Source organism: Elgaria multicarinata, chromosome 2 (assembly GCF_023053635.1).
Source record: "Elgaria multicarinata webbii isolate HBS135686 ecotype San Diego chromosome 2, rElgMul1.1.pri, whole genome shotgun sequence".
NCBI classification, from domain to species: Eukaryota; Metazoa; Chordata; class Lepidosauria; order Squamata; family Anguidae; genus Elgaria; species Elgaria multicarinata.
This window is the reverse complement of record NC_086172.1, coordinates 124,066,083-124,091,665: the sequence shown is the minus strand read 5'-3', so window position 1 is coordinate 124,091,665 and position 25,583 is coordinate 124,066,083. Positions and strand designations below refer to the sequence as shown.

The 25,583-nt window shown below is 41.1% G+C and overlaps 1 protein-coding gene across 2 annotated transcripts in view; it reads left to right on the top strand.

The window, feature by feature from the left end:
- PLEKHH1 (pleckstrin homology, MyTH4 and FERM domain containing H1) overlaps positions 1 to 24,724 on the top strand; it is a 72,145-nt gene extending 47,421 nt beyond the window's left edge. For both annotated transcript variants that reach the window (XM_063117548.1, XM_063117549.1), the window contains 13 exons: positions 506 to 614; positions 4,426 to 4,538; positions 4,946 to 5,119; positions 6,359 to 6,456; positions 8,646 to 8,823; positions 9,553 to 9,708; positions 11,148 to 11,248; positions 11,813 to 11,954; positions 13,738 to 13,880; positions 15,817 to 15,946; positions 17,423 to 17,509; positions 18,307 to 18,453; positions 19,669 to 24,724. In XM_063117548.1, the coding sequence (XP_062973618.1) occupies positions 506 to 614; positions 4,426 to 4,538; positions 4,946 to 5,119; positions 6,359 to 6,456; positions 8,646 to 8,823; positions 9,553 to 9,708; positions 11,148 to 11,248; positions 11,813 to 11,954; positions 13,738 to 13,880; positions 15,817 to 15,946; positions 17,423 to 17,509; positions 18,307 to 18,453; positions 19,669 to 19,851 (1,761 nt within the window). In that variant the 3' untranslated portion in view covers positions 19,852 to 24,724. The remainder of the gene's footprint in view (positions 1 to 505; positions 615 to 4,425; positions 4,539 to 4,945; positions 5,120 to 6,358; positions 6,457 to 8,645; positions 8,824 to 9,552; positions 9,709 to 11,147; positions 11,249 to 11,812; positions 11,955 to 13,737; positions 13,881 to 15,816; positions 15,947 to 17,422; positions 17,510 to 18,306; positions 18,454 to 19,668) is intronic.
- The last annotated feature ends 859 nt before the right edge of the window (positions 24,725 to 25,583 follow it).

Here is a 25,583-nt window from a genome sequence, read left to right as displayed (position 1 = left end):
GGTATAGAAATGTAATAAATAAATAAATAAAAGATGGACCAGTGGTCTGACTCAGTATAAGGCATTTTCCTATGTTCCTAATTATAACCTCCCCACAACTATGGCCCTTTCTACACCTAAGGATTATCCCAGGCAAATGGAGGGATCGTCCCTGCCTGCTCCCGGTATCCCCTGTGTGTCATTTGGATGCACAGCGATGATCCTGGAACGATCCCGGGAGAAAGGCAGGTGTGGAAACGGCCTTTAAGGGAGGAACTGCAGACCATACACAACAAACAATGAACAAATGCAACTTTATTACACAAAATGCTGATTGTGTTGAAAGGCCCCTATGATTATTTGGGACTTAAAAACAAATAGCAAGAGCTACAGACAACAGAAATTAGCCATGTGTGTGTTTTATCACTGACATCAGTTAAGATGTGACATCTGGACATGCTCTTTGTGTTTAATGTTCTGGAGTTATTTAAGCATCACTCAATATTCTTTACCCTTTTATTCCAAGGCTACGTGGTTGTACCACCTGACAGTGGCAGCAGGCAGCAGCAGCGCAAAGGTGGGCACTGCCTATGAGCAACTGATTGGGAAGCTACTGGATGCAGAAGGAGACCCAAGTAAGTAGGGATCAAAATGCTTTCTTCTAAGGACAATGGTGAGGTTCTTCTTCATGGGTTTGAATCTAGCCTGATGTCCTCAACATGCATAGCAACACACATCTATAATTAAGCAGAGACGGCTTTTGAACTTCAACATGTAAGAGCATTACACTTAAGAAAATGCTCGTACATGTAGAGCATTTACATGTAAGAACTCTGGGGGAAAGTGACCACGTCATACTTGAATTCTTGATTATGAAGGAGACAAAAGTTGAGTGTAGGCATACACGTACTCTGGATTTTAGGAAAGCTGATTTTAATAAACTCAGAACTATGATAAGTAAGGTCCCATGGCAAATGAGCCTAAAGAGAAAAGGAGTGCAGGATGGGTGGGAGTATTTAAAAAAGGAAATTTTAAAGGCACAGTTACAAACAATTCCAACAAGGAGAAAAGATAGAAGACAACAGAGGAAATCAATGTGGCTCCACAAAAAGCTTAGAGATGACCTGAAAACAAAAAGAGATACATATAGGAAGTGGAAGGAAGGCCAGGTTACAAAAGAAGAGTACAGACAGGTGGCACAGAAGTGCCGAAATGGCGTCAGGAAGGCTAAAGCTCAGAATGAGCTGAGATTAGCGAGGGATGCTAAAAGAAATAAAAAGGCTTTCTTCAGATATGTGAGTAGTAAAAGACAGAGGAAAGAAATGGTGGTTCAATTGCTTAATGAGGATGACAAATTGATAACAGATGACAAAGAAAAGGCTGAAGTGCTCAATTCCTACTTTGCCTCAGTCTTCTCTCAAAAGCGAGACCCCCCTGGAAAAAGTGAAGCAGAAGTTGAGGGGGCAGGATTACAGTTTGAGATTGATAAACAAATGGTCAAAGAACACCTAATTTCCTTGAATGAGTTCAAATCTCCAGGGCCCGATGAACTGCATCCTAGAGTAATGAAGGAGCTAGCGGAAGAACTCTCAGAACCTTTGTCTATTATCGTTGCAAAATCAACGACTGGAGGAGGGCTAACATTGTCCCTATCTTCAAAAAGGACAAAAAGGAGGAACCTGGGAACTACAGACTGGTCAGTCTGACATCCATCCCTGGGAAAATTCTGGAGCAGATTATAAAGAAGTCAATCTGTAAACACCTTGAAATCAATGCGGTGATCACTAGAAGCCAACATGGATTTGTCAAGAACAAGTCCTGTCAGACAAATTTGATCTCATTTTTTGATAAGGTAACCTCCCTTGTGGACCGTGGGAATGCTGTGGACGTCATATATCTTGACTTCAGCAAAGGTTTTGACAAAGTACCACATGACATTCTGATTAACAAACTAACTAAAAGTGGGCTAGATGGAACAACTATTAGGTGGATTCACAGTTGGCTGCAGAATCGGACTCAAAGAGTACTTATCAATGGAACCTTCTCAAACTGGGGAGAGGCAACGAGTGGGGTACCGCAGGGCTCAGTCCTGGGCCCAGTGCTCTTCAACATTTTTATTAATGATTTGGATGAGGAGGTGCAGGGAACGTTTATCAAATTTGCAGATGACACAAAATTGGGTGGGATAGCTAATACCCTGGAAGACAGAAACAAACTTCAAAGTGATCTTGATAGTCTGGAGTGCTGGGCTGAAAACAACAGAATGAAATTTACTAGGGATAAATGCCAAGTTCTACATTTAGGAAATAGAAACCAAAGGCACAGTTACAAGATGGGGGATACTTGGCTCAGCAATACTACAAACGAGAAGGATCTTGGAATTGTTGTAGATTGCAAGCTGAATATGAGCCAGCAGTGCGATATGGCTGCAAGAAAGGCAAATGCTATTTGGGGCTTCATTAATAGAAGTATAGCTTCCAAATCACGTGAGGTACTGGTTCCTCTCTATTCGTCCCTGGTTAGGCCTCATCTAGAGTATTGTGTCCAGTTCTGGGCTCCACAATTCAAGAAGGACGCAGACAAGACGGAGCGTGTTCAGAGGAGGGCAACCAGGATGATCAGGGGTCCGGAAACAAAGCCCTATGAAGAGAGACTGAAAGAACTGGGCATGTTTAGCCTGGAGAAGAGAAGATTGAGGGGAGACATGAGAGCACTCTTCAAATACTTAAAAGGTTGTCACACAGAGGAGGGCCAGGATCTCTTCTCGATCCTCCCAGAGTGCAGGACACGGAATAACAGGCTCAAGTTAAAGGAAGCCAGATTCCAGCTGGACATCAGGAAAAACTTCCTGACTGTTAGAGCAGTACGACAATGGAATCAGTTACCTAGGGAGGTTGTAGGCTCTCCCACACTAGAGTCCTTCAAGAGGCAGCTGCACAACCATCTGTCAGGGATGCTTTAGGGTGGATTCCTGCATTGAGCAGGGGGTTGGACTCTACGGCCTTGTAGGCCCCTTCCAACTCTGCTATTCTATGATTCTATGAAACAGATATTTCATTAAGATATATGTGTTGGGATGATATGCTGGAAATAATTAAGTTAAAAACAGATTTCTAAGACTTTGCAGCTTCTGTTATTAAGTATTCTTGAGAAAGTGGGCAGGACAACAAGTCTTTGGGTAGGAGCAAGGATTTGATTGCTAAAAACTGGATAATCCAAAGTTACAATAATTGATGATTGGTGCAGAAAAAAATGGCATGTGATGATTATAGCAATATGATTAGCAATCATAGTTATACAGCAGGTCATCATGACACAATGTCCCAAATCCAAAGGAAATTAGTAACTCTAAACTGCCATTGCAAATTAAAGGGATATAAATCAGTTGCAAATAGCTTGTCCTATTGATTTCAACAGGACTTAAGCGTAACTAACTTGCTCGGGGTTTGGGGCAATGGCTTTATCTAGGATACTTGGAGACAAATTTGTAGTGTTTTGGTATAGTATATACCCCAGAGAATATATCTTTCTTGAAATCTTTTAAGTATTATAGGTTTAGTTTATAGATGTTAATTGGGCGTTTCATTTTCAGTATTAATTTTATATGTTTGTTTTCTTTATTTGTATAATAAAAATTATTCATTGAAATCTTATCTCCTCTGCTTTGTTTATCGAAGAGCTTGGTCCTCCAAGCCTTTATTATACTGCCAACAAAACCACTCTGCTGTTGTCCCTTCTGGTTTACCCCTCAGTTATATCTACAAAACGGATCTGTTTCTCACCAACAATCCAATCTCTGAGAGGATTTTGGATGGCGTAAGTTGCAGATCTACTCCTTGCACTGTCACATTTTTTCCCACTCAGTGGTTTCTCCTCTCCTGTACGGTGCTATAGCACATGATTTGGAAGTACAGGAAATAGCCAGGCAAATAATAGAGTAATCCTATATCCTTGGGCAAGCATCCCAGGGACCAGAGGATGGCTCAGGACCCCCCTCCAAGATTGGAGACAGCCCTCCAACCTCAGAAGGGGGAGTCAGACCTCTGTTTCCCCCACACACACTCCTTCCATACATCAGAGGAATGATCTTGGCGGAGGAGAAAAGGGGGCGTTCCAGCAGGTGAGGAGGGGAACGCAGAGGCCAGGATATGAGTTATCCTGAGTCTCCTCCAGCCTTCTTCCCTCCCTCTCCAAAGCACCATCACTAGATGGGCTGAAGAGCCCCTCTAATGAAAATACAGGAGATTGGAGGATGGGAAGGTGAAGATCACTTCTGCTTCTCCTGTTCTTTTCTAAATGAGCTGAGTGGCTCCGAGACCAAAGATGCTGGTGAACTAGCGTGGTCCTCTCAACACCTGATTCTTTGGCAAGAGTTTTAATGTTTCTTTGCAAGATTCCTTGTCTTGTGCACCATCTGACAAGGCTTTCTTCTGTCCACACCTTCAGATTCTCCTTTGTGGAAACACCCTATGCTGCATTACAGCAAGGATGGACTGCAGACTTCCCTAACCACTCTGCCTTCAGAAGCACTGCAGACAGAGGCCCTGAAACTCTTCAAGGTAATTAGAGAGACCATATGGTTGGTTCTCAGAATATACTTTCAAATATTTGGAAGGGACCCCTGTCAAAGAAGGATCAAGGGGAGAGTATAGACCACACATTGACCCAGTTCCCACATCCTGGTGGCAAATTGTGGGTTAACCCATGATTTAATTAATCCGTGATTTGCTGCCGAATGCCGCCGTGACATGTAAACAGACCCATTATTACTGCTGCATTCCCTCGGCCTGTTTTATAATCCAGGGTAGTATTCTAATAAAAGAAATGACAAAAGAAACCTGTTTCTCTTGATGCTCAATATAATTAATAATACTTTTTTTCAGAGGTGGAAGGGAAAACTGAAAAGCGTAATCCCCCTTCTCTCCATTAATGTGCTTCTAATGTGTTCCCCATCTCCCCATTTCAGTCTTGCCAACTGTTCATCAACGTGCCTGTGGAAGCTCCATCCGTTGATTATCATGTGACGCTAGCTCAGACAGCGCTACAGGTCTGCCTAACCCACAGTGAGCTACAGAACGAGATCTATTGTCAGTTAATTAAACAGACCAGCCGAGAGGCTCAGAATCACTCTGTCATCCAGGTGAATGTCCCTCTGCCCTTTCTGCCCTACAATTCAAAGCGCCAATTATATACCTAATTGCTGGGTTGGAGGATTTCAATGGGTGCTTCCAGACAAGGCTTTTATGATGCCGTTGGCCTGCCTCATTCTTAGAATTTTATACTAGGAGTCCAGGCAATGTTATTTTCTACTGATAACCCTCCTGTGTTTTTCCACTGTTTCTGCTATCTTTTTTTTCTTACCACAGAAAATCCATTAAGCAGAAAAAGACCAAATGGCTGCACAATGTCTTTCAGTTGGTAGCATTAGGAGCCCTTTGGAAACTGAGAAAGTCTTAATGTGTCACATTGGCACTAGAGATCATTGTGATTATTTTTGCAGAAACCTGTTTTCTGATTTTTATAATGTGTGAACCTGATAGTTTGATTCCCTACAGAAGGGTGGTATTATTATTATTATTACTGTTGTTGTTGTTGTTGTTGTTGTTATTTATTGCGTTTGTATACCGCCTCATAGCTGAAGCTTTCTGGGCGGTTCACATGTTGCCAACCCTCAAGAAACGATAACTAGGAAAAAATGTGAATGATTATAATATTGCAGACAAACTGATGAGATCAAGGTAGGGCCTATTCATTCAGCTTTACTAGCTATAGAAGAGAAGCCATAGCAATGTCACTTAGATATTTGATACTAAGGGGCAAATTCCATATTACAGAGAGAAATCTGTGATCAGATTTCCAGAGAATTTTTAAAAAGCTTAAAAGACCCTATGGGAGGGAGACCAAATAAAATCAGGGTGATGGTGCTGTGGGAGGATGGGTTTATTCCCCCCCCCAGCACTGTTTTCCCAATTGAAATGCCCCTGCCCCTTTGTAGGCTGCTATTAGCCTTGCTGGGAATCAAAGACAGATGAGCCAATTTCTCCCCACCACCATCCATGGCTGCTTTGAAAGTATGGCTAATAGCAGTGGTGTGTGTGTGTGTAAGAGAGAGAGAGAGGTGGGTGGGGAGTGTTTTGATTAGGAAAATGACATGGGGGAGGGAGAAAGAGTTAACCATCCTCCCCCAGTACTGCTGCCCTTTGCCGTCGCCCTGCCCCTGTTTTTAAACTTTACTTAAACTTAAAAATAGCAATTGTGATGGGTGAAGCAGCCCTCTGTGAGAACTGGGCATAGGATAGTTTTGTTTTAAGAATAAATGGCAGTGAGAACTTAACAGAAGTGGCAGTTTTATTCACTGTAAAACTATTTTTCTCCACAGTGCTGGCAATTACTGGCTCTTTGTGCTCCTCTCTTCCTGCCTCAGCACCATTTCCTTTGGCATCTCAGGCATCACCTGCAGCAGCATGCGGACCCAAAGTGAATAGCTTGTCTTATTTTTCTCCCTGCTGGGTTATTTCTGATTTCTTTCTTGACAGCTGTATGGCTGGCTGGATTAAACTGAAGAGTCAATTTACAAATGGCCCATATCAAGATTTGCTTCACACAAAAAGGGCATGATGTGTCAGCTGCTTAAAATGGTACTTGTGTGGGAACTACCTCACATGGCAAACTGTTTGTATACAGTGACTCAATTAAAAATAGTTATTACTAGTAATATTTATTAAAATGTATATGCTGCTCTTCAGAAAAATATCCAAAGTAGTGTCTTATATGAGAATACGATAGTGTAAGGCTTATTATTCAAGATCTACCAGACTGATTTTTCACATTATTTTTTTAAATTGAAGCTTGAGTAGTGTAGACATGCAGAAAATTTTGAAAGTGTGAAAAAGTTCAAAGCTTGGGCTTTAATATCAATTAATTTCCTCCATTCCAAACAGGCAGGACAGCCCCTTTGCCAGTGGGATGATGGGCACCCCTGCTTGGCCAATCAGTGTGGTGTGAAGGCGGGCCCCAGGCTCAGCCTCAGAGTTAGGCTGTCACTACTAGCGGGGAGGGGAAAGGGGATGGAGGAGGCCAGTAGGAGTGCATGAGGGAGGGGGAGGGGCTGCACTACATGCAAATTTTGGAGGAGAGCTACATTTGCATTATGCATGACCCCTTCAGGGTAAGGGGACTGCATGGCAAAAAAGCAGGAAAGGAGCAGGACTACTAGCACCCATGGCGATGTGGACTTTACACTAGTACAAAGATAAAATGTTTAAAATACATAAGACACATGGAAACAAATAAAAATAATCAGCACAGAAAACTTTTAGAAAACATAGCATGATGCAAGCATGGGACAGGAGGGGTTAGTTTTGTAGCTTGCAAATAGTATTATGACAGGCACTACCTGTAAGATGGTTATGACATTCACAAGTGGGAATTAGGTATGTGGAAGTAGCTCTTTCTCACTGCACATGTTATGCCATACTTATATGTACATATAACGTGTTATTCCTAAAAGGAAATTGCTTGCATGAAAATTTTTTGTAATGTCTGAAGATGAGAGCTTTTCCCTGCCAAGGGACAGAGCTTTTCCCTGCTGCACACTGAAAAAGGCTGCCTTTCTCAGGGCTTAGCAGGGAAAAGCTCTCTCTCTTAAGACTTTTCCCTATTAGAGAGAGGAGGCGGGTCCTGGAGAGGAAGTGATTCAGTCCTGCTTACCCGAGTAGGCATGCACTTGCCCTTACTTCTGAGTAGATTTGTTGCTCATACTTACTTCTGAATAGACCTACAGAGGCTTGGTATTGGAGATGCTATTTGAAAGTCCTGCTTACTTATGAGTAAAAGTGTTTCCCCACCCCACTTATGGCAGTGGAGAAACTGCATGCCCCTGTGCAACCCCAGTAAACACTAGAGATGCCCCTCAGGGCCGAAGGAGTTGTGCATCTCTGCCCTAGACTATCAAGTTCATAGTCTGGGGGTGCTTATCATGATCAACGCAGCCTTGTTATTAGAAACTCAAATGACTGGCACCTCAAAACACCTTTCATCAGATTATTAATTGGGAATAGGTGTTTTGACCACGTTAAGTTTTGACTAAGCTACATCTGTTTTGTCAGCTGCGCTAGCTCCCAGTACATTTATGGTCCCAGTTTAAAGTGCTGGCTTTAATCTTGAAAGCCCTAAATGTCTTGAGACCAGGTTACCTGAAAAACCACCTTCTCCCATATCTATTTAGCCAAACATCAAGATCTTCTTTAGAGCTCTACTCTTGAGTGCTCCCATCACATGAGGTGAGGCAGTTGACCACTGTGGAGAGGGCCTTTTTGGTGTTGGCTTCCCAGAGAGTCTCACTGACATAGTCTTTACAGTCTATTTGGCATGCAGTGAAGACCTTTATATTCATTCAAGTCACTTCAAGAGGGTTCTACCTAAAAATGTTTTAAATTAAAAAAAATTAAATAACGTGTCTTTTAATCTGGTCCTTTCAGTTTAAAATCCATGTTTTAATTGTGTTTTAGCTTTTAATAGTTTTTATCATTGTATGCTGCAGTTTTACGTTATATTTCATTGTGAGCCACCCAGAGCACTTGTCTTATGGGGTAGCTATATAAATACAGTAAGTGATTAAGTAAATCAGTGAATCAATCAACAATACTCTCTGTCTCTCTGATTAGAAGTGAAATAGGCAAGTATGCCATCTACTGTCAGAGATCAATGGAACACACTCTGAAAGCTGGAGAGCGAGAAGCCAGACCATCCCGAATGGAGGTAGTGTCCATTTTGCTGAGAAATCCCTACCACCACTCACTCCCCTTCAGTATTCCAGTACATTTCATGAATGGAACCTACCAGGTGAGTCATGAGGCCTGGGAACCATATACTGGGGGTCTTTCAAGACTGGGTGAATGGCTTGATATGCACCCGTCAACCTCAATAGGCATCTTTGTAGTGAGTTATGCTTACTGATGGGTCTGCTCCACAACAGATAGAGTGTGATGTTCCTACCTTCCACAAGGCTTGTGGCTGCATCTCTTAAACAAGTGTAAATAAACCCTAAACCCAAGGCGGCACCTCAGGCAGCAGATTTTGGGTGTCATTAAAGAATGGCATATTTTTAGTTATTTAATTTGTTGTTATTGTAGTCTTACTATCAGGTATGGGAGAAGTGCTTATGGGATTTTCTACCTCACGTGCCCAAATAATTTAGCTGCCTTTGGGGACTATCCGTCTTGATGTGGGTGGGGCATTATTTTCTCCTCTGCCTCACACAGCAAAATAGCTTGGCCTGGCCTGCCTAACTGCTCCTCTTGCTTAGCTAAGATCGTAGTAATGGACAGGTGAGGTTCTTTAATTATTCCGATCACAAATCCTGCACCTGTACTAGCTGCCATGCTTTTGGCAGCAATAGTTGCTTGAGTGAGAGTGTGGGAAAGGCTCTACACAAACCCTTCTTTTAACTTAAATCCATTCCTACTGTACATTGTACAGCTAAAATATGTCTGTATGCTCATCCGTTGTAATGATGGTAAGAGGGCTTTTACCTTCCTCTCCTTCATAATCATTTTGTCTGTTCGATTTTAGGTGGTAGGCTTTGATGGTTCCTCAACTGTGGATGAGTTCCTGCAGCAGCTAAACCAGGAGACAGGAATGAGGAAGTCCTCCCTCTCTGGGTTTTACCTCTTTACAGATGATCCTTCTGGCAGGAATCTAGACCACTGCCTACAAGGCCCAATGAAGGTGATTACTCTTGATTACTCATTCTCTGTCTCTATACATTCCATCCAAATCCTCCTTACAAATACTTGATGCCTGTGGGTGTTTACTACAACTGAACTCTGCATTGGTATAAACTGATTAAGGGCGCAATTCTATGCGTGTTTATATAGGAAAAAGGCTTACAGCTCCCAGTATGCCTCAGCTAGCCTTGGCTGGCTGGGGCATGCTGGGACTTGTAGGCCTTTTGTCTGTCTAAACATGTATAGGATTGTGCTTTAAGTACATTATTATATATTTGTTTTAATAATATTGACAAAGGATTATACTTTTAAGTGGAAAAATTACATGGAAGTCATGTTGATGGGAATAATAGTGGGTGTTGTGTTTGCTGAGGAAGGCTAAATGCCTGACACATTTCAACTATATATAATATAACCATTTGTAAATATTTAATTTAAAATATGTTTGTATTGGCTCTCTTCCTATTGCTTACTTTTGCATTCTTTTCCAAAGAAGCAATTGAAAGTATTCTCTCCATTGCAAAATTTCTTGTCATTATTTGTGGAAGAAATGCCTCTCAGAAAGTAAATGTGCCATTTAAAACTGTGTGAAAACCTGTTGTGTTTATTCACAATTTTAAGTTACACAGAAATGTCCCAATAGATTTTATGCTCGTGAGCCTTTTACTGCTTGAGTATAATATTCCATAAGTGGTACTTTGTGGTACATTGACTTCATGTCAATTCCTAGTAGCCTGCTTTGGTACCTCTACAGGCCTGGAAATTAGTATCTGGCATATTGGTAGCAACATAAGTATTAACATGCTTGATCCCAGGGCTAGATTTATGTGTGAGAAGCATGTTAGTCAACCAGATCAGCCCATCAGCCACTAGGTCTCTGACAGCAACTGATCTCTGATTTTATTGATGATCAGGCTAGAAAAATCTGAGGTAGCTGCTCATCTGAATTTCTAAAATATTGATATTTTCAGCTAAAAATTTATTTATTTTTGAACCCATGTGATGATTGGCTTGCTGATAGCTAAGGTTTGAAATTGGGACTGGATCTACATATGGGGCATATTTGAGGAAACTGGACCAGCTCTGCCTTTGAATAGCATAGACCCAAAGTTGCAGGAAAATGGTATAATGTGTTGAGTTGGTGCAAAGAGCCCCAGGTTCAAATACCTGTTTGGCCATGAAGTTCACTGACTTTTGGCAAGTCACTATCTAGCCCACCCCACCAGGTTGTTCTGCCACTCTGAGGAACTGGGAGAAAAGATGGGATACAAATATGACAAAAATAATTGCTATTCACTATTTACATGATAAGATTTCATGTCCAGTTTCACTGAAATGAGCCCAAGCTTGGCCTATGCCCTTTTTAAATGCATGTCTTAAGCTTGACATTTCTGTATCTCTTCAGCCTCTTCCCATCTCCTTGATATTTGTTCTTTAAAGGTCTGTGATGTCATTTCAAAGTGGGAGCAAGCTTTGAAAGAACTGAATCCTGGAAAATATGAAGGTGGCACGAGAATAGTGAAACTAACCTATAAAAACAGGTACTGTCCACTGTTGGCGGGGTCATAAACTCATCTGTTTTTTTTTATTGCTTAAAGTAATTCAGTGTATTTCAGGTTTGTATTTTTAGTTGTTTTATCTAGCCAGAACTGAAATGGATTAGGGAAAATCTTCAAGAAAACTCTCCAACCTCAAATTTGCATGCAAAAATGCAAATCTATTGTCTCTTAATGGTACCTTTTTCAACATGTGCCATTATGGATGCTGTTGGATATAGGAGCTGGGGAGCAAACAAGATGTGAAAGTGTTGTTGTTCAGTTGTAAAATACTTAAAGCTGTTACCAAGTGCTATCCAGAAATAAAGCAGACTTGTCTCTGCCAAAACAATCTAAGGAAGGACTCTGCACAAGAGGCAAAAGGGAGAAGGAAACAGGAAAAGAACACTTATCGGGAACAGAACACATGATGAAAACCTGTTGTATACTGCCCAGAGAGTTTCAGCTATGAGGCGATATAGAAATGAAACTCATCATCATCATCATCATCTGCATGAATCTGCAGGTTTAGATCTTAATAAGAAAAAACACAACTTTTCTCCAATTTAGATTGTATTTTCGAAGCCAAGCAAAAGGCGAGACGGACCGAGAGCGTTTGCTGCTGGCTTTCCAGATTAGTGGTGAAATAGCCAGTGGGAGATTCCCTGTTAATAAGGAGCTTGCTCTGGAAATGGCAGCTTTGATGGCTCAGGTAAGTGGCCAGTCCCTTGTGCTTGTGGGATCAAGGTACATTGCGGTCATTAGTGGTCCCAATGCCATTCAGCTATAAGAGAAATACTGAACAGAGCTCAAATGTTTATTTAGCCACTGCAAGGTGTTCTGTTTCTGTAGGATTTGTCTTACCCAATCAGATGGCCCTAGGTGACAGAATGGAGGAGGGGGCAACAACTTTTTGTGAGTGGCAGGTGGGAGGGATTTGCCCTCCTACTGCACCAATATGTGATTAATACTATGAAGAACAAAAGGAGCATGAGGCAAAGGAAGCACGGGGAGATGAGGAAGGACCAACAAAGGTGAGTTGTGGGTGGGTGCCAGCAGTCTGTCAAGCCCCTGGGATGTTAGAATAATTGAGGGCCAAACTAGATGTGCAGAGCAGCTGTGTGTATTTTGTCCTCATGTCAGCCCTATTCACATACAAAGTAGGTGTGGACACATGTGAAAAGGAGAGTAGAGGAGGGAGGCTGAACCCTCCTCCTCCTTCTCCTTCTTGCATTTATATCCCGCCTTTTTTCCTCCAAGGAACCCAAGGCGGTGTACATAACCCTCCTCCTCTCCATTTTATCCTCACCACAACAACCCTGTGAGGTGGGTTGGGCTGAGAGTCTGTGACTGGCCCAAAGTCACCCAGTGGGTTTCCATGGCCAAGTGGGGACTAGAACTCGGATCTCCCAGCTCCCAGTCCAACACTTTAGCCACTACAGCACACTTTGCTCCTCTAAGCAGTTTTCTCCTTGCTCACTTCCAGTATTGGAGATAGGCTGGGAGAAAAGTGGTTAGACCCATAGAGTGCAGGAAGGTACAGCAAGGAAGAGTGGTGGATTTTGTCCCCTCGCCCCAATGTACTCGCCAGATGAAAAAAGAAGCACAATGCTACTCTCTGCTTTATTTGTGAATGGGGGCAAACATATTTGTCCTGGCATATTTAGTTTGGTTTGAGCAGAGGGGACAAGCTGAAGATCACAATGAGGAGTTATGGGAAAGTATCAAACAGAATCGATACGGAATTCTAGTGCGCCGAGTAAGGAAATAGCATATGTTGCAAGGCCAGGTTTACTTCTTTATGTCTGCAATAACAGGCGTGGAAAGAAATATATGCTCCATAGGGTACAGTTGCTCTGTTGTCACTTTATCACTTCATGCTTCACAGTTAGGGACCTCCTCAGGCCTTTTGTCGTGTCGGCCCAGCTGTTTATCAATGGTCTGACTGGCCACAATAAAAAGAAATCCTTGCATGATTAGTTTTTCTTAATCAAAGCTCAGCTGATGAGTGCCGCCAGGATTATCATCAATCAAAAAGGGGCCAGTGAGAAACAAGAGGGAAGTATCACCATGCCGGGAGGAACCCCAAGATTTGCAGGAGCACAACAACTTCCTAAGGGGACACACACACACACACCTCAACCAACAGCCTAAAGAGGGCCACAGAATACTGAGTTGAGTGTCTGTTGGCAGTAGGGAGAGGGAGACAGAAAACGGGGGAAAGGAATAAAATACCCTAGAAGAGGGCATGGCTGGCTGGAACCCTAAACAGGAGAACTCCACACTGCAACATTTTGTTGCAAGTCTCACTTGTTAGTCTGAATTCTGGTGTTCTGTTTAGATGTCAATTAAGGACTTTTCTGATTTATTCTGTCTCCAGTGGTTACTTACCTTTCCTTGCATGTACACATATACATACACAAATCCACGTTTGCTTGTTACATTGTATATTAAAATCCAATTTCCCCACATTCATCTTCAACTTTTTCTCTTAGGTGGAATATGGGGATTTGGATCGGCCAGTGCCATCAAGCCCTGCGGGGTTATCCCACTCCAAAATGCAACATCTTCTCCAGCAGGTCCTGGACAAATTCTATCCCAAGTGCTACAAATGTAGTACTACTCCTGAGCAGCTACGGTAAGTGTGAATGTTCGTCTGCATTCAGCTGAATGGCATTTTGTACCATTTTTTTTTTAAAAAAAAAAACCCTCTTATGGACTACTTCTAATCTACAAAATCTTGACAGAACATTGTTATGCTTTCTTTTCTAACTAGCTACATTATTATTATTATTATTATTATTATTATTTATTTATTTATTTATTTATATAGCACCATCAGTGTACATGGTGCTGTACAGAGTAAAACAGTAAATAGCAAGGCCCTGCCGCATAGGCTTACAATCTAATAAAATCATAGTAAAACAATAAGGAGGGGAAGAGAATGCAAACAGGTACAGGGTAGGGTAAGCAGGCACAGGGTAGGGTAAAACTAACAGTAGAAAGTAACAGTAGAAGTCTGCACAACATCAAGTTTTAAAAGCTTTAGGAAAAAGAAAAGTTTTTAGTTGAGCTTTAAAAGCTGCGGTTGAACTTGTAGTTCTCAAATGTTCTGGAAGAGCGTTCCAGGCGTAAGGGGCAGCAGAAGAGAATGGACGAAGCCGAGCAAGGGAAGTAGTAATATAGATGTAGTAATATAGTAGTAATATAGATGGTTGCAGTTTAAGTGAATATGCTCTCACACACCCCATCCTGATAACGCTGTTTTCTCAGGATCTGGGGGAAGCATGTATGTGGCCTTCATCCTTAAGAGGGAAGGAGAGAGGGAGGAAGGGAAGGCACTCTGCGCATGCCCAGAAACAGGTCTGACAAAAGGGGGCAAGTGCCTGGCCCCAGCCCTTCAATACAGGCTCCTGATCGAATACTTGGTGTGTGAGAAGCACGGGCCAAGGCAGTCCAAGCAGGACTTGGGCAGAGCTGGACATGTCCACTGACAGCTGCTTACCTCCCCTCCTCAGTGATGCTACTCCTCAATAGCTTTGGTTAATAGAGGTTGATTTACTCATCCAAATTCTCCCAATAGTTGGTGAGCTTACATAAGCAGTTCTATTCTAATTGTCTCACAAATATACGTATGATACAATAAGGACTGTAATCGGTGAGTTTCCTTTTCCCTTCATAGTGTTCTTGTTATATTGTTTTGTGATAGCATTCCTTTTTGTTGCCTGTTAGTTTTAACTTTATTTCAAAATATGATTCTTTGTCAAAAAAGAAAAGAAAAAGGATAGCTAAACTCAACTCTTATTTTTCTAATTGTCATTTTAACCTCTCAACAGGCAATCCTGATTAGTAATTGTACAATTGGCCAAGACAAAAATGAACACTCAAATTCTACCTACTACAATCTCAAATTTTCCCACCTCAGGTCTTTCACACTATAGATCCAAATTGAAGTTCCTCCTTATTGTGCTTCTTCTGAAGCTTGACTCCCTATTCCTAGGAAAAAGAGGCACTTTTTAATTTGCAAACTTCACATCCAAGCATAATGTCTGACCCATCTTCCAGACATGTAAATCAGATACCAGCTTGTGAAATCTCATAATGACTGAGGTATTAAAAAAAAGGGCAATTGGCTTTCAAAAACATATTATATTATACCACCATTGGCTTGCATATGAACAGCTTATGTTCTGCAGTGTTTCACTATAAAGATTGCTGGGCAGTAGTAAATTCATTATCTATTATTTTGAAAAGCTCTGCTTTTAGACCTTTAGGATGACAGGAGGAGATTTGTCAACTTAACAGTCTTTTAGCATTTAAGAAAGCTATAAAGACTGATCTCTTCCGGCAGGCCTATCCAGTGGAATTTTAGGATGCTTTTAATATGCTTTTAGGATGTTTTATCAATGTATACTATGTTTTAATCAGCATCTTATGTATTTTATACTTACTGTTGTTCCCCGCCTCGATCAAAATGGAGAGATGGGTAAGAAATAAAATTATTGTTGTTGTTGTTATATTAAAGATGACTGTATTAGTCTTCCATTAGACATAAATTGGTATTATTCCTATAGGCGGCTGGCTGACCGATTAGCTACAAAGTGGATGGTGCTGCAGGGATGCGGTCTTCAAGAATGCATTCGGATCTATTTGACTGTGGCTCGGAAATGGCCCCTCTTTGGAGCCAAACTGTTTACTGCTAAGGTAATTACCTGGGTTCGTTTACATTAACTTCCTTTATCTGCTGTTGAACAATAGTAAGAATATCACTTCTGGGGGAATATATTCACTTCTATGGGAAAAGGAATGATTTAGTGGGAGAAAAATAGGGATTGATGGAGGCAACACAGCAACTTTTGTTTGTTTGTTTTCAAGCTGATAAGCGTGCGATTTCCCTACCACTAGGGGTCGCGATCTTCACAAAAACCTTTGGAAGTTGTAATTAAAGCTAGTTTTAAATGGACAAATCTGTATTGGAGAAATTCTCTCAATCTGATTTTTCTGTTCTTCTTTTGAAATATTTTACAGTTATATAGTGAATTCAGTAAGAGGGCTCTTGCATTATTAGTAATAATTTCATCACTTTTAGTACGTGCAATCCTATATATGTTGACTCCTACTGTTTTCAAAGGGACTTCTTAGTAAGTGTGTTGTAGTCTCTATCTAGTTTATCCTTACAATCTTGGAATCATTTCATTTTCATGTCCTGAAGAAGCAGAGAGACTGTGACTTGCCTAAGGCAAGCCTGTGAAATCTTGGCTGAGTTGAAATTGAACCTAAGAACTTTTCCAATAAATAGAAGAAACTGATTTTTCCTTGTAGAAATATGCTCACAGTACTTCCAGGACATGCCAGAAGTGCTGTATTCTGTCATCACTCAGCTGGGATATATGGTGTTGGGTTAAGAGAGTGCCAGTAAAACGTGAAATAACCTAAATTAGGGCTACACCATACAATCCATTTATTTTACATAGCCAAAGCCAATGTAACTTCAATTCCATTGAACTGGTGGATTGCGCTAGCATCAAAATGTTAGCTTACACGAAGATTAAATCTGGAATCTTGTCCTAGAATCTCAACCTTCAAATACTTAAAAGGTTGTCACACAGAGGAGGGCCAGGATCTCTTCTCGATCATCCCAGAGTGCAAGACATGGAATAATGGACTCAAGTTAAAGGAAGCCAGATTCTAGCTGGACATCAGGAAAAACTTCCTGACTGTTAGAGCAGTGCGACAATGGAATCAGTTACCTAGGGAGGTTGTGGGCTCTCCCACACTAGAGGCCTTCAAGAGGCGACTGGAAAACCTTCTGTCAAGTATGCTTTAGGGTGGATTCCTGCATTGAGCAGGGGGTTGGACTCGATGGCCTTATAGGCCCCTTCCAACTCTACTATTCTATGATTCTATAAAATTGAAATGAGAAAGCATTTCCTTAGAAACCGAGTAATTCATGCTATGATCCAAACTTTCAGCAGTTATAATGATAAAGTAGATCATATGCATTAGTTTATTTATTTATTTATTTATTTACTTATTTATTTATTACATTTATATACCACCCCATAGCCAAAGCTCTTTCGGCGGTTTATTACTTAGTTACCTCAAGTATCAGTGGTTGTCACCTTTCCATAGTAACATGACATTATAATGGAATGACTGTGATTTATCTTATTTCCTTAGCCTGTCCTACCTTCGCCTTTGAAAGACTCTCCACTGTGGATAGCTGTGAATGAAGATGGGATCAGTATACTGGAATATAATACTTTGGTATGATGAAAAATACTGGCAGACGAATTTATGTTCTTTTCTCCAGAATCACATCTCAATAATTGTGCAGCATAGAAATTGGGCAGCATAGAAATTGGGCATACCTTCTATCCCCAATTCTGATTACAGAACAGAACTATTTTGTTCATTCAGTTTAAATCAGATGCATTTATTAAATCAGAAAAAATAAATGTTCTCCATTAGCCTTTGGCCTGGTATGGTGATTGTTGGAGCACGATGGTTGGATGCCTGGGTGGTGACGCATGGCTTGCCTCTGTGCTTCTTTTTGCATCCCCATAATGCCTGCTTAACCTGTTCAGTTTGTAAACAGATTATTAGAGAGGGACAATCTTTTTCCCTCATAGGAAGCTTACCCTGCTAACGCCAGCTTGAATTTCACATTGCTTCTGCTAATGACAGCACAAAACAAAAAGATACTATAGGTGTGGCAGTAGAAGTGATGATTGACCCATATTATGTGTCTGGAAACCAATGCTAGTCCTAATAACGTGATTGAAAATGAAAATACGTACTTGGAGTGACCCCTTCCAACTTACAATTCTTTGTACACATGCAGACCTCTGGATACAAAAACATAATGTGAAAATCAGCCCTTAATATGGCTCACCTTGGGACAATGCCAATGTTCTATATGTTAGAAGATTTTGACACTGTTCTTAAAATGTTTGTACTTGCTGTTTAGGCAAGTACTAAAAACGTATAGGGGAGGAATGGAAGACCAGCCCTCTTACATAGCGACTTCTTTCTCTAACTGACTGTCTTTTGCTTATATGCAGCACTTAAAACTGGCTTTCTCATATTCTTCTGTACTGACCTTTGGAGGCTGTCATGATGATTTTATGGTTGTCATCAGTCAAGTGAAGGACAGGTGTTCTGGTAAAGCCAGCCCTGAAAAACTACTTTTTACAATGGCAGCTGTAAAGGTGAGTATAAAGCAAGAGGTGCACGGAGTTTTGTTTTTACTAAGCAAAAATGAACATGAAACCCTGACAGACAACTGATGTTTCCTTTTCTGGATATGATCAGCAGGGAATGACATGTAATAGTGTGTACAGAGTGATAGGTCTGCAGTGCCTTCTAAATATTTCCCAGAACTGATAAACTTCTCAGAGTGATGAAAGCCTTTAATTCGGAAAGACATTTAGTGGCTGGTAGGAGTTTGCTTTAGTTGTATATTTACAGCATTTATTATTTTATTCCTAGTTTATAAATGCTGCTCACCCTGAGCCCTTGTGAAAAGTTTTGCATCAAAATTAAATTACCAATGCAGGAAAAGAAAGAAATAGTTTTATCCTGAGTTTTAAGCATTGGGGAAAAAATTACAGCATGATCTAGGACTTAGCTACTCTGTCTGGGCATTAAATTCCATGCCTCGTTGTAACCTGAGTATTTCTCTCTCTTGTGTTTCTCCGACAGAAAGACATAGGTCACCACAATGTACATCCTTGTTAACTGGCCTACAATTATAGTAAAACCCTTTTAGAGAGCAGAACCCAATGGGGTGCTTACAACCCTCCCCCCGATTCTCTTGTGCCCCACCGATTCCCTTCCGCAAGCAGTGCTTATGCAAGGGAGATTTAGTGCTTCCAGGGGCAAGCCAAAACGACTGGAAATGCTTGCATAAGGAAGCGCTGCCGACCTGCCTCCTTCCAGAAATGAGCGTTCCTGATCGTTTCAGGGCTTCCTCTGGGAAGTGCTCAATCTCCCTTGTGTAAGCTGGGTCCCACTGGAGCAACTGAATTGGCCATAAGGGAATTGTGGAAGGGAACTGGTGGGGTCATAGGTGCCCCATTGAATACTGCCCATTGTTTTGCAAAAATGTTCAAAATACAGGTGGAACATAAAGCATGCATGTGTAGAATGTGTTGAACGAAGTGCATACTAAAATGTGTATAAAGTCTTCCCAGCTTCTCCCCATGGCGTCTCAGGTACCCATGCATGGAAACATATTTGCCTAAGACACTGTATAACAGCTGACAGTCAGGAGTGACAGAACTGAACTAGATGGGCCATTTGTCTGACTCAGTGCAAGGGCTTATTTTGTGGCACACACTAACTGTACTGAAAAGTCAATTTAACAGTAGGTCCAAGAAAATACATTTTATTGGAATGCTCTTTCCCTTTCATCCTCCCAACAGATTGTTGAGGTGACTCTCCTTATTGCCAGCTATATTAACTGCTGTTCAGTGACACCGCATCTGCCTCCTGCAAGCAGCAATTCACCATGGAGTACATCACCTTCTAAGAAGCTCATGGAACTTGAAAGCAGGTCTTTCTTTCCTCCCCTGCATCGAACCACTAAGGCACCTACGCTGCTGTAAGGACCGTTCCAAGTGCCTTTCAGAAGTTCTCTTGCCATACTGTGAATTGAAGACTGCTGTGATTTCACCGGTTATGTGCCCTGTTAATCAGTCAGACTCCAGGTCTACCAGCGCAGTACAACATTCCTAGAGGCTTGTTTAGGGCTAGACTCCCTTTCTTCCTGAAGAACTAGAGCAGGGATGGGGAGGGGAACGGAGGAGGGAGTAGCGCAATTGTTTTCACACTTTTTGTAGCTGCTACTTTCTACCTTAAGATCTGCATTGCCTCCAACAACTCCCCAACCACATCCTAAATTCCACCTCTTCAAATAGCTTCATTGCATCATGTTGAAGTTGTGGATTTCACAACCTGTTTACATATTGGGGCTGCTGTCTTTAGTTTCTTGTCCTCTAGTTACTGTTTAGTGGTTCAGACAACATTCCCTACTCCTAGAATTATCACACTAATTTCTAAAATAACTTGGTATCATTAATCGCCTTACGTATTGTGTGTTTCTCAGCTATTGATCCATTTCCCCTCCTCTGCTTTTAACCTGTATACTTTTCAGGAAATTTGATTTGGGTATTCATCTCAATTCCCTAACTTTAATCTCTGCCTTTCCCACACAACCCCTATAAAATCAGCACCTATTTACCTAAAATTCTAGTTTTCCGAAACATTTTGTTTCCCTATCTCTTCCCCTAAAATGACTTGAGTAAATGAGTTTATAGTGTATTCCTCCTAGCCTTACTCAAAGTCCAGTGCGTTATGAGAAGAACATACTGCAATCATACAACTGATCACAATGGATGCTGACAGTATTTTAAGTGTCAAACACACTGAATCTGAGTCTTTATACAATTTAGTGGGGAGTTACTAGAGTATATGTTTTGCTTTTTAAAGTTAGACTGGGGAGAAGAAATTACTAGTTTATGGGTTTTCCTCAGCCTAAAGGACTTTTGAACCTGATTTTCATATAATATTTAACATTCTCGGAAAGGGGATGGGTGGACTGTTGCTTTTAAGTGAGAGCCTAGAAGAGGAAACAGACAGGCTGAGGGTTTCCCCTCAGTGCATGTGACTTTTGTTCCTGTTTTTCACAAGCATACTATTTACCGCTCCAAGGATGGGGGAAAGTGACTAGAAGGACTGGAGATAGGTTAATGTAGGAACATCCAGGTCCAGTTGCCCTACTAAATGTTATTTAAAGCATAATAAACATTTTGCCAATAAATTCACCCATAAAGACAATTTCCCCCATAGTTTGTGAGGCACAGTGGTATTCTACACATTTAATGTTTACACCCCTCTCTTCCTTATGTATATTAACACCCCAGTCAAGTCTGATTGCATATGCAATTGGATTTGTGAAGTCCTAGGTGGTGCTATTAAGTGGGTGCTGGCATTATCATTGAGCTTGAGTATCTGTGAGGGGGCTGGGGGTGGGGGTGCTGCAAAATACACCTCTGGACCACAGTCTGAAGGGGCCTGAAGAATACAGGGAGGTTGGCTGTTCTTACTTTAATGGATGAACCAAAAACTTGAAAATAGTCTCAGACTGAATCATGATGCACAAAGCGATAAAAAGAATGTCAACAAGTGCCTATGTCATATGCTGTGTATGGGGTGGACATGACTAGGCAGCTGTACATCCAAGTGCTGTAGCAGATACCACTGTGAACATGAGGCAACATGATGTTGTTTTATAAATGGCCAATGTCATTTTAAAGTGTCCACACTAGTGGCAGCCAATAATATGGAGGTGAGGAAATGCACAATGCGGCGATGTCACATTGTGTGCTGGGTGCCGTTTGCCTAATTAGCTATGCCTGGGCTGTAGTTGAGTTATTTGACGGTTGTTTAAGCCTCCAAGCAGCCATGCTGCTCAGGTTGGAACGACACAAGCCACGCCCAGGCAGTGATTATTTAACAAATCACCATGGTTTAAGTTGCAATGATCATGCGAACCAGCTCCATTAGTCATTCTATATATGTTACAAGAGATAAACTCATATGGGGATGCTGTTCGCAGCTGCAGCTTCAGGTTTCCTAGAATATGTAATATTCACCCTTAATAAAAGGCTTGTGAAATAGTAGCACCAATTTATTTGGCACTAGGAAGACCTTTGGTGGAAACCTATGTTCTTTTCTGAATGCAGAGAATGCAGATCATGCTGAGAAATTGCAAATGAGAGTTACAAAGATGATCACAGATATAGAAAACAATTCCTATAAAGAAAGGCTGAAGAAACCAGGAATGTCTACCCAAAAGAAAGGAAAGCTAAGGCTGCAATCCAATGCACTCTTACTTGGGACCAAGCCCCATTAAATGAGTGGACTTACTTCCAAGTAAACTTGCATAGAATATGGCTGCAAGAGGATATATTGATAATTTTAAAATTGTACAGGCTGTCCAGGAGATATGTGAAATCAATTATGCATTCCATGCACTAAGAACAGGAAATGTGGGTCATGGCTATAGAAATATGGACTCAGGTTAAATATTTGGATGATGATAAGAACACTAGTGATAAGAGCAGCTCAGCAATACAGCAACTTGCCTAGACAATTTTTGGACTGTCTTCAAGGAAAGCTGGATAGGTATATGAGGAAGATCCTTAAGGAATGGCTGATTTAGCCTTAGGATAGGAGCTTGCTCTTGATGAGCCAAAGGGATTCCCTCCAGCTGTATGATTGTATGTTGCCTAGGCTTTAGACTAAGTTTAGAGAAAAAAGAAATGACTTTGACTAAAACATTCTCAATCTATAGTGGAGCAGTTTTCATCCATAGTAAGCATAAGGATGAAAAAACTCAGCATGTTAGTAAAACTTAGGTAGTCGTATGCTCTGTGGGGATTTGGCAAAGGCTTGAAGGACTGCAAGAGAGTATGCTTACTGTGTTCTATAGAACAGAGCTATTATACTATAGTATTATCTAGTAGACATAAAGGACAATTCTTGGACTCTCGCCATAGAGGTGAATTTTATCATGCATAGTCTCAGGTGCATGGTTTGTAATGTTGTAACCACTGTATTGTATTTATTTCTGAATGTGCTTACTACTGGCATTGGGACTAGGATCACTTTGAAATGGAAAGGTTTATGATGTTTTGATTTTCAGCTAATGGGGTTGTTTTTACAAAGTCCCCCCCCCCTTTTTTTTTAGCAATAGTTACCTTCTGAATTCCTGCTTCCTTCAAACAAGGGGGAGTGGCTAGCAAACAAATATATTTCTAAAAATGCTTTCCTAACTAATAGTGTATATTCATTCCAATGATCACTTGTGACAAAACCAGTAGATGGAAGCTGTGACTTACGTTATAATTATTACTGAGATCCACCACCACACCCCGTGAACTGTATACACCTACCTACCTAGATCTGTTCTATGTTCTTGAATCACTTTTTTATTACAAAAGAATATAATTTTCAGATCATTTTTGTTTAATTTGATTAGTATACCCATTATCCTGGACCTATGAGCAAGCTATATGGTAGCTATTATATAGAGTGAAAATGCAGATACCTTAAAAAGGTAAGACTTCTGCCCCCAAAGAGCAAGTAGAGTCGCATGCAGTCAGACCGATTTACGAGATTATCTGCACAAACAGCTTGCATGCCCTTGTGCTTCTGGATGTGCCTCTCCAGCACAGTGCACATCCAGAAGCAAAGCAGCAGCATAAAGTCAGAAATCAGATCATATCAGTATGCCATGCTGCCAACAGCAAGGTGTGTTCACATCCATCTTGTAATTCAGATAGGTATGTGCCTCTGTATTCATTCCTATGGGCCTGTAGAAACTTCTAATACTTTTTTGTGTGTATCTGTCTACCTCTTGACTGGAGCTTTTGTTTCAGCTTCAAAATAAGCATAAATTAATAATTAAAATGGACTGTAGTGCCTTAAAAAATCTATATATGTCTTGTGACAGTATCTTTTTAAGGCCCGAACGTTCAAAAAGCAGAGCTGATGAAATTGTGACAAGGAGCAGATAACCACATGATGCTTTCTTTGCACTCTGTAATCTTTTACATGTTGGTTAGGTCCATTTACATTCAGATTGTTTGAACAGGTAACCCCATGATGCTTTCTTTGCACTCTGTAAACTTTTACATGTTGGTTAAGGCCATTTACATTCAGATTGTTTGAACAGCGATAGGTTGTTTAGCCTCGACAGCTGCATTATACATAAAACTATTTGCAGGGAAAACAGGAGTGTAACAATCTGAGTTAGAATTTGAATTTTTCTGACTGTATTTGAAGCTCCCTGTGGGAGTCAAGATATCTACCATTTTTGGCACTGCTAACTCCCAAACAATGTGGGTTAAGATTGGAATGTTCAACAAAAGTTACTTACTTCCAAGTAATGTGTTTAGGGTTAGGGAGTTGGAAATAATTGCACAATCAAATTCAACCTATTGCTTTGAGAGTACACAAGCCTTCAGCTTCTTCCCATAGATAATCGTATGTATTCACTCTACTCTCTTAGGTATGCTGAACATGTAAGTTCCAAGAAGCACCTCACACCAGTGAATGCTAATTAATTTTCATATATCAATTTGCAAATTAAAAGAACCTTACTGTTTTAATTGTTTGCCATCACAACTACATTATGAATTGATATTTCCCACTTTGCAGATGGGAAACTGAGGCCAAAATATAGTGACGAACTAGTTGATCCCTGTGAGATCTGTACCCATTTTTCTTTCCTCAGATTCACACAGGCTCTTATGCTACCACATATTTATTTATTTATAGTTTCATCTGAATTCAGAAAACTGAATAGATACCTTGACAGATTCATATGGTTCCGCTGTAGCAAAGTTTATTCCATTTTATTCTGACCAGCTCCCTGGTCCTGAGTATTAGATGCAGCATGAGTAAAGGAATCCTATTTTTCACCACTACTCTCTTGTACAAAAAAGGCTGTGTGACATACTGTAACATGACAATAGTGATACTAATAAATGTGACTATCAGTCAAGCAAAAGACATTTCTTTCATTGTTATTTCTGTAAGAGTTGTTCCCTAGCTTGTTACCTGGATGGTGTCAACCAGGGTGCTGAATCTTGTGGAGACCGAGGGCCAAATTAAATTTCTGAGAAGTTATTGGGGGCCGTGTTCTGGTAATGGGCAGGGCTGAAGGCCAAAAGGGGTAGGATCAAAATGCCAAAGGGACCAGCCTATTTTAGCTTAAAGCTCTTACTGCCAGTAACTAAAGCTCAGGAGAAGCATTTCAGCCTTTTTGAATGGGTGAAGAAACTGCACAAAAGCCAGAAACTACCAAACCATCAGTGGTTGGGGGAAAGGGTGGCCATCTGGGGAACCTTGATTTGGTTCCCAGGAGTGCCAGGTGGCCCCTGGGCCCAAGGTTCTCTACCCCTGGTGTATGCAGATGCAGGCTTCACTTACAGTAGTCTGGGCAGTAGGGAAGAGAGGGGTGCTGTTCAAGAAAAAGTATTTAAAGCTCCATTGAGTCTTTGTTAATGTGTGGTTCTCTAGATTGTAGCCAAATCTTCATGTGATCCAGTGTGGTGTAGTAGATAGAGTGTCAGACTGGGAGTCAGGAGATCTGAGTTCCAGTCCCCACTCAGCCATGGAAACCCACTGGGTGACTTTGGGCCAGTCACAGACTCTCAGCCCAACCCACCTCACAGGGTTGTTGTTGAGAGGATAAAGTGGAGAGGAGGAGGATTATGTACGCCGCCTTGGGTTCCATGCAAGAAAAAAGGCGGGATATAAATGCAATAAT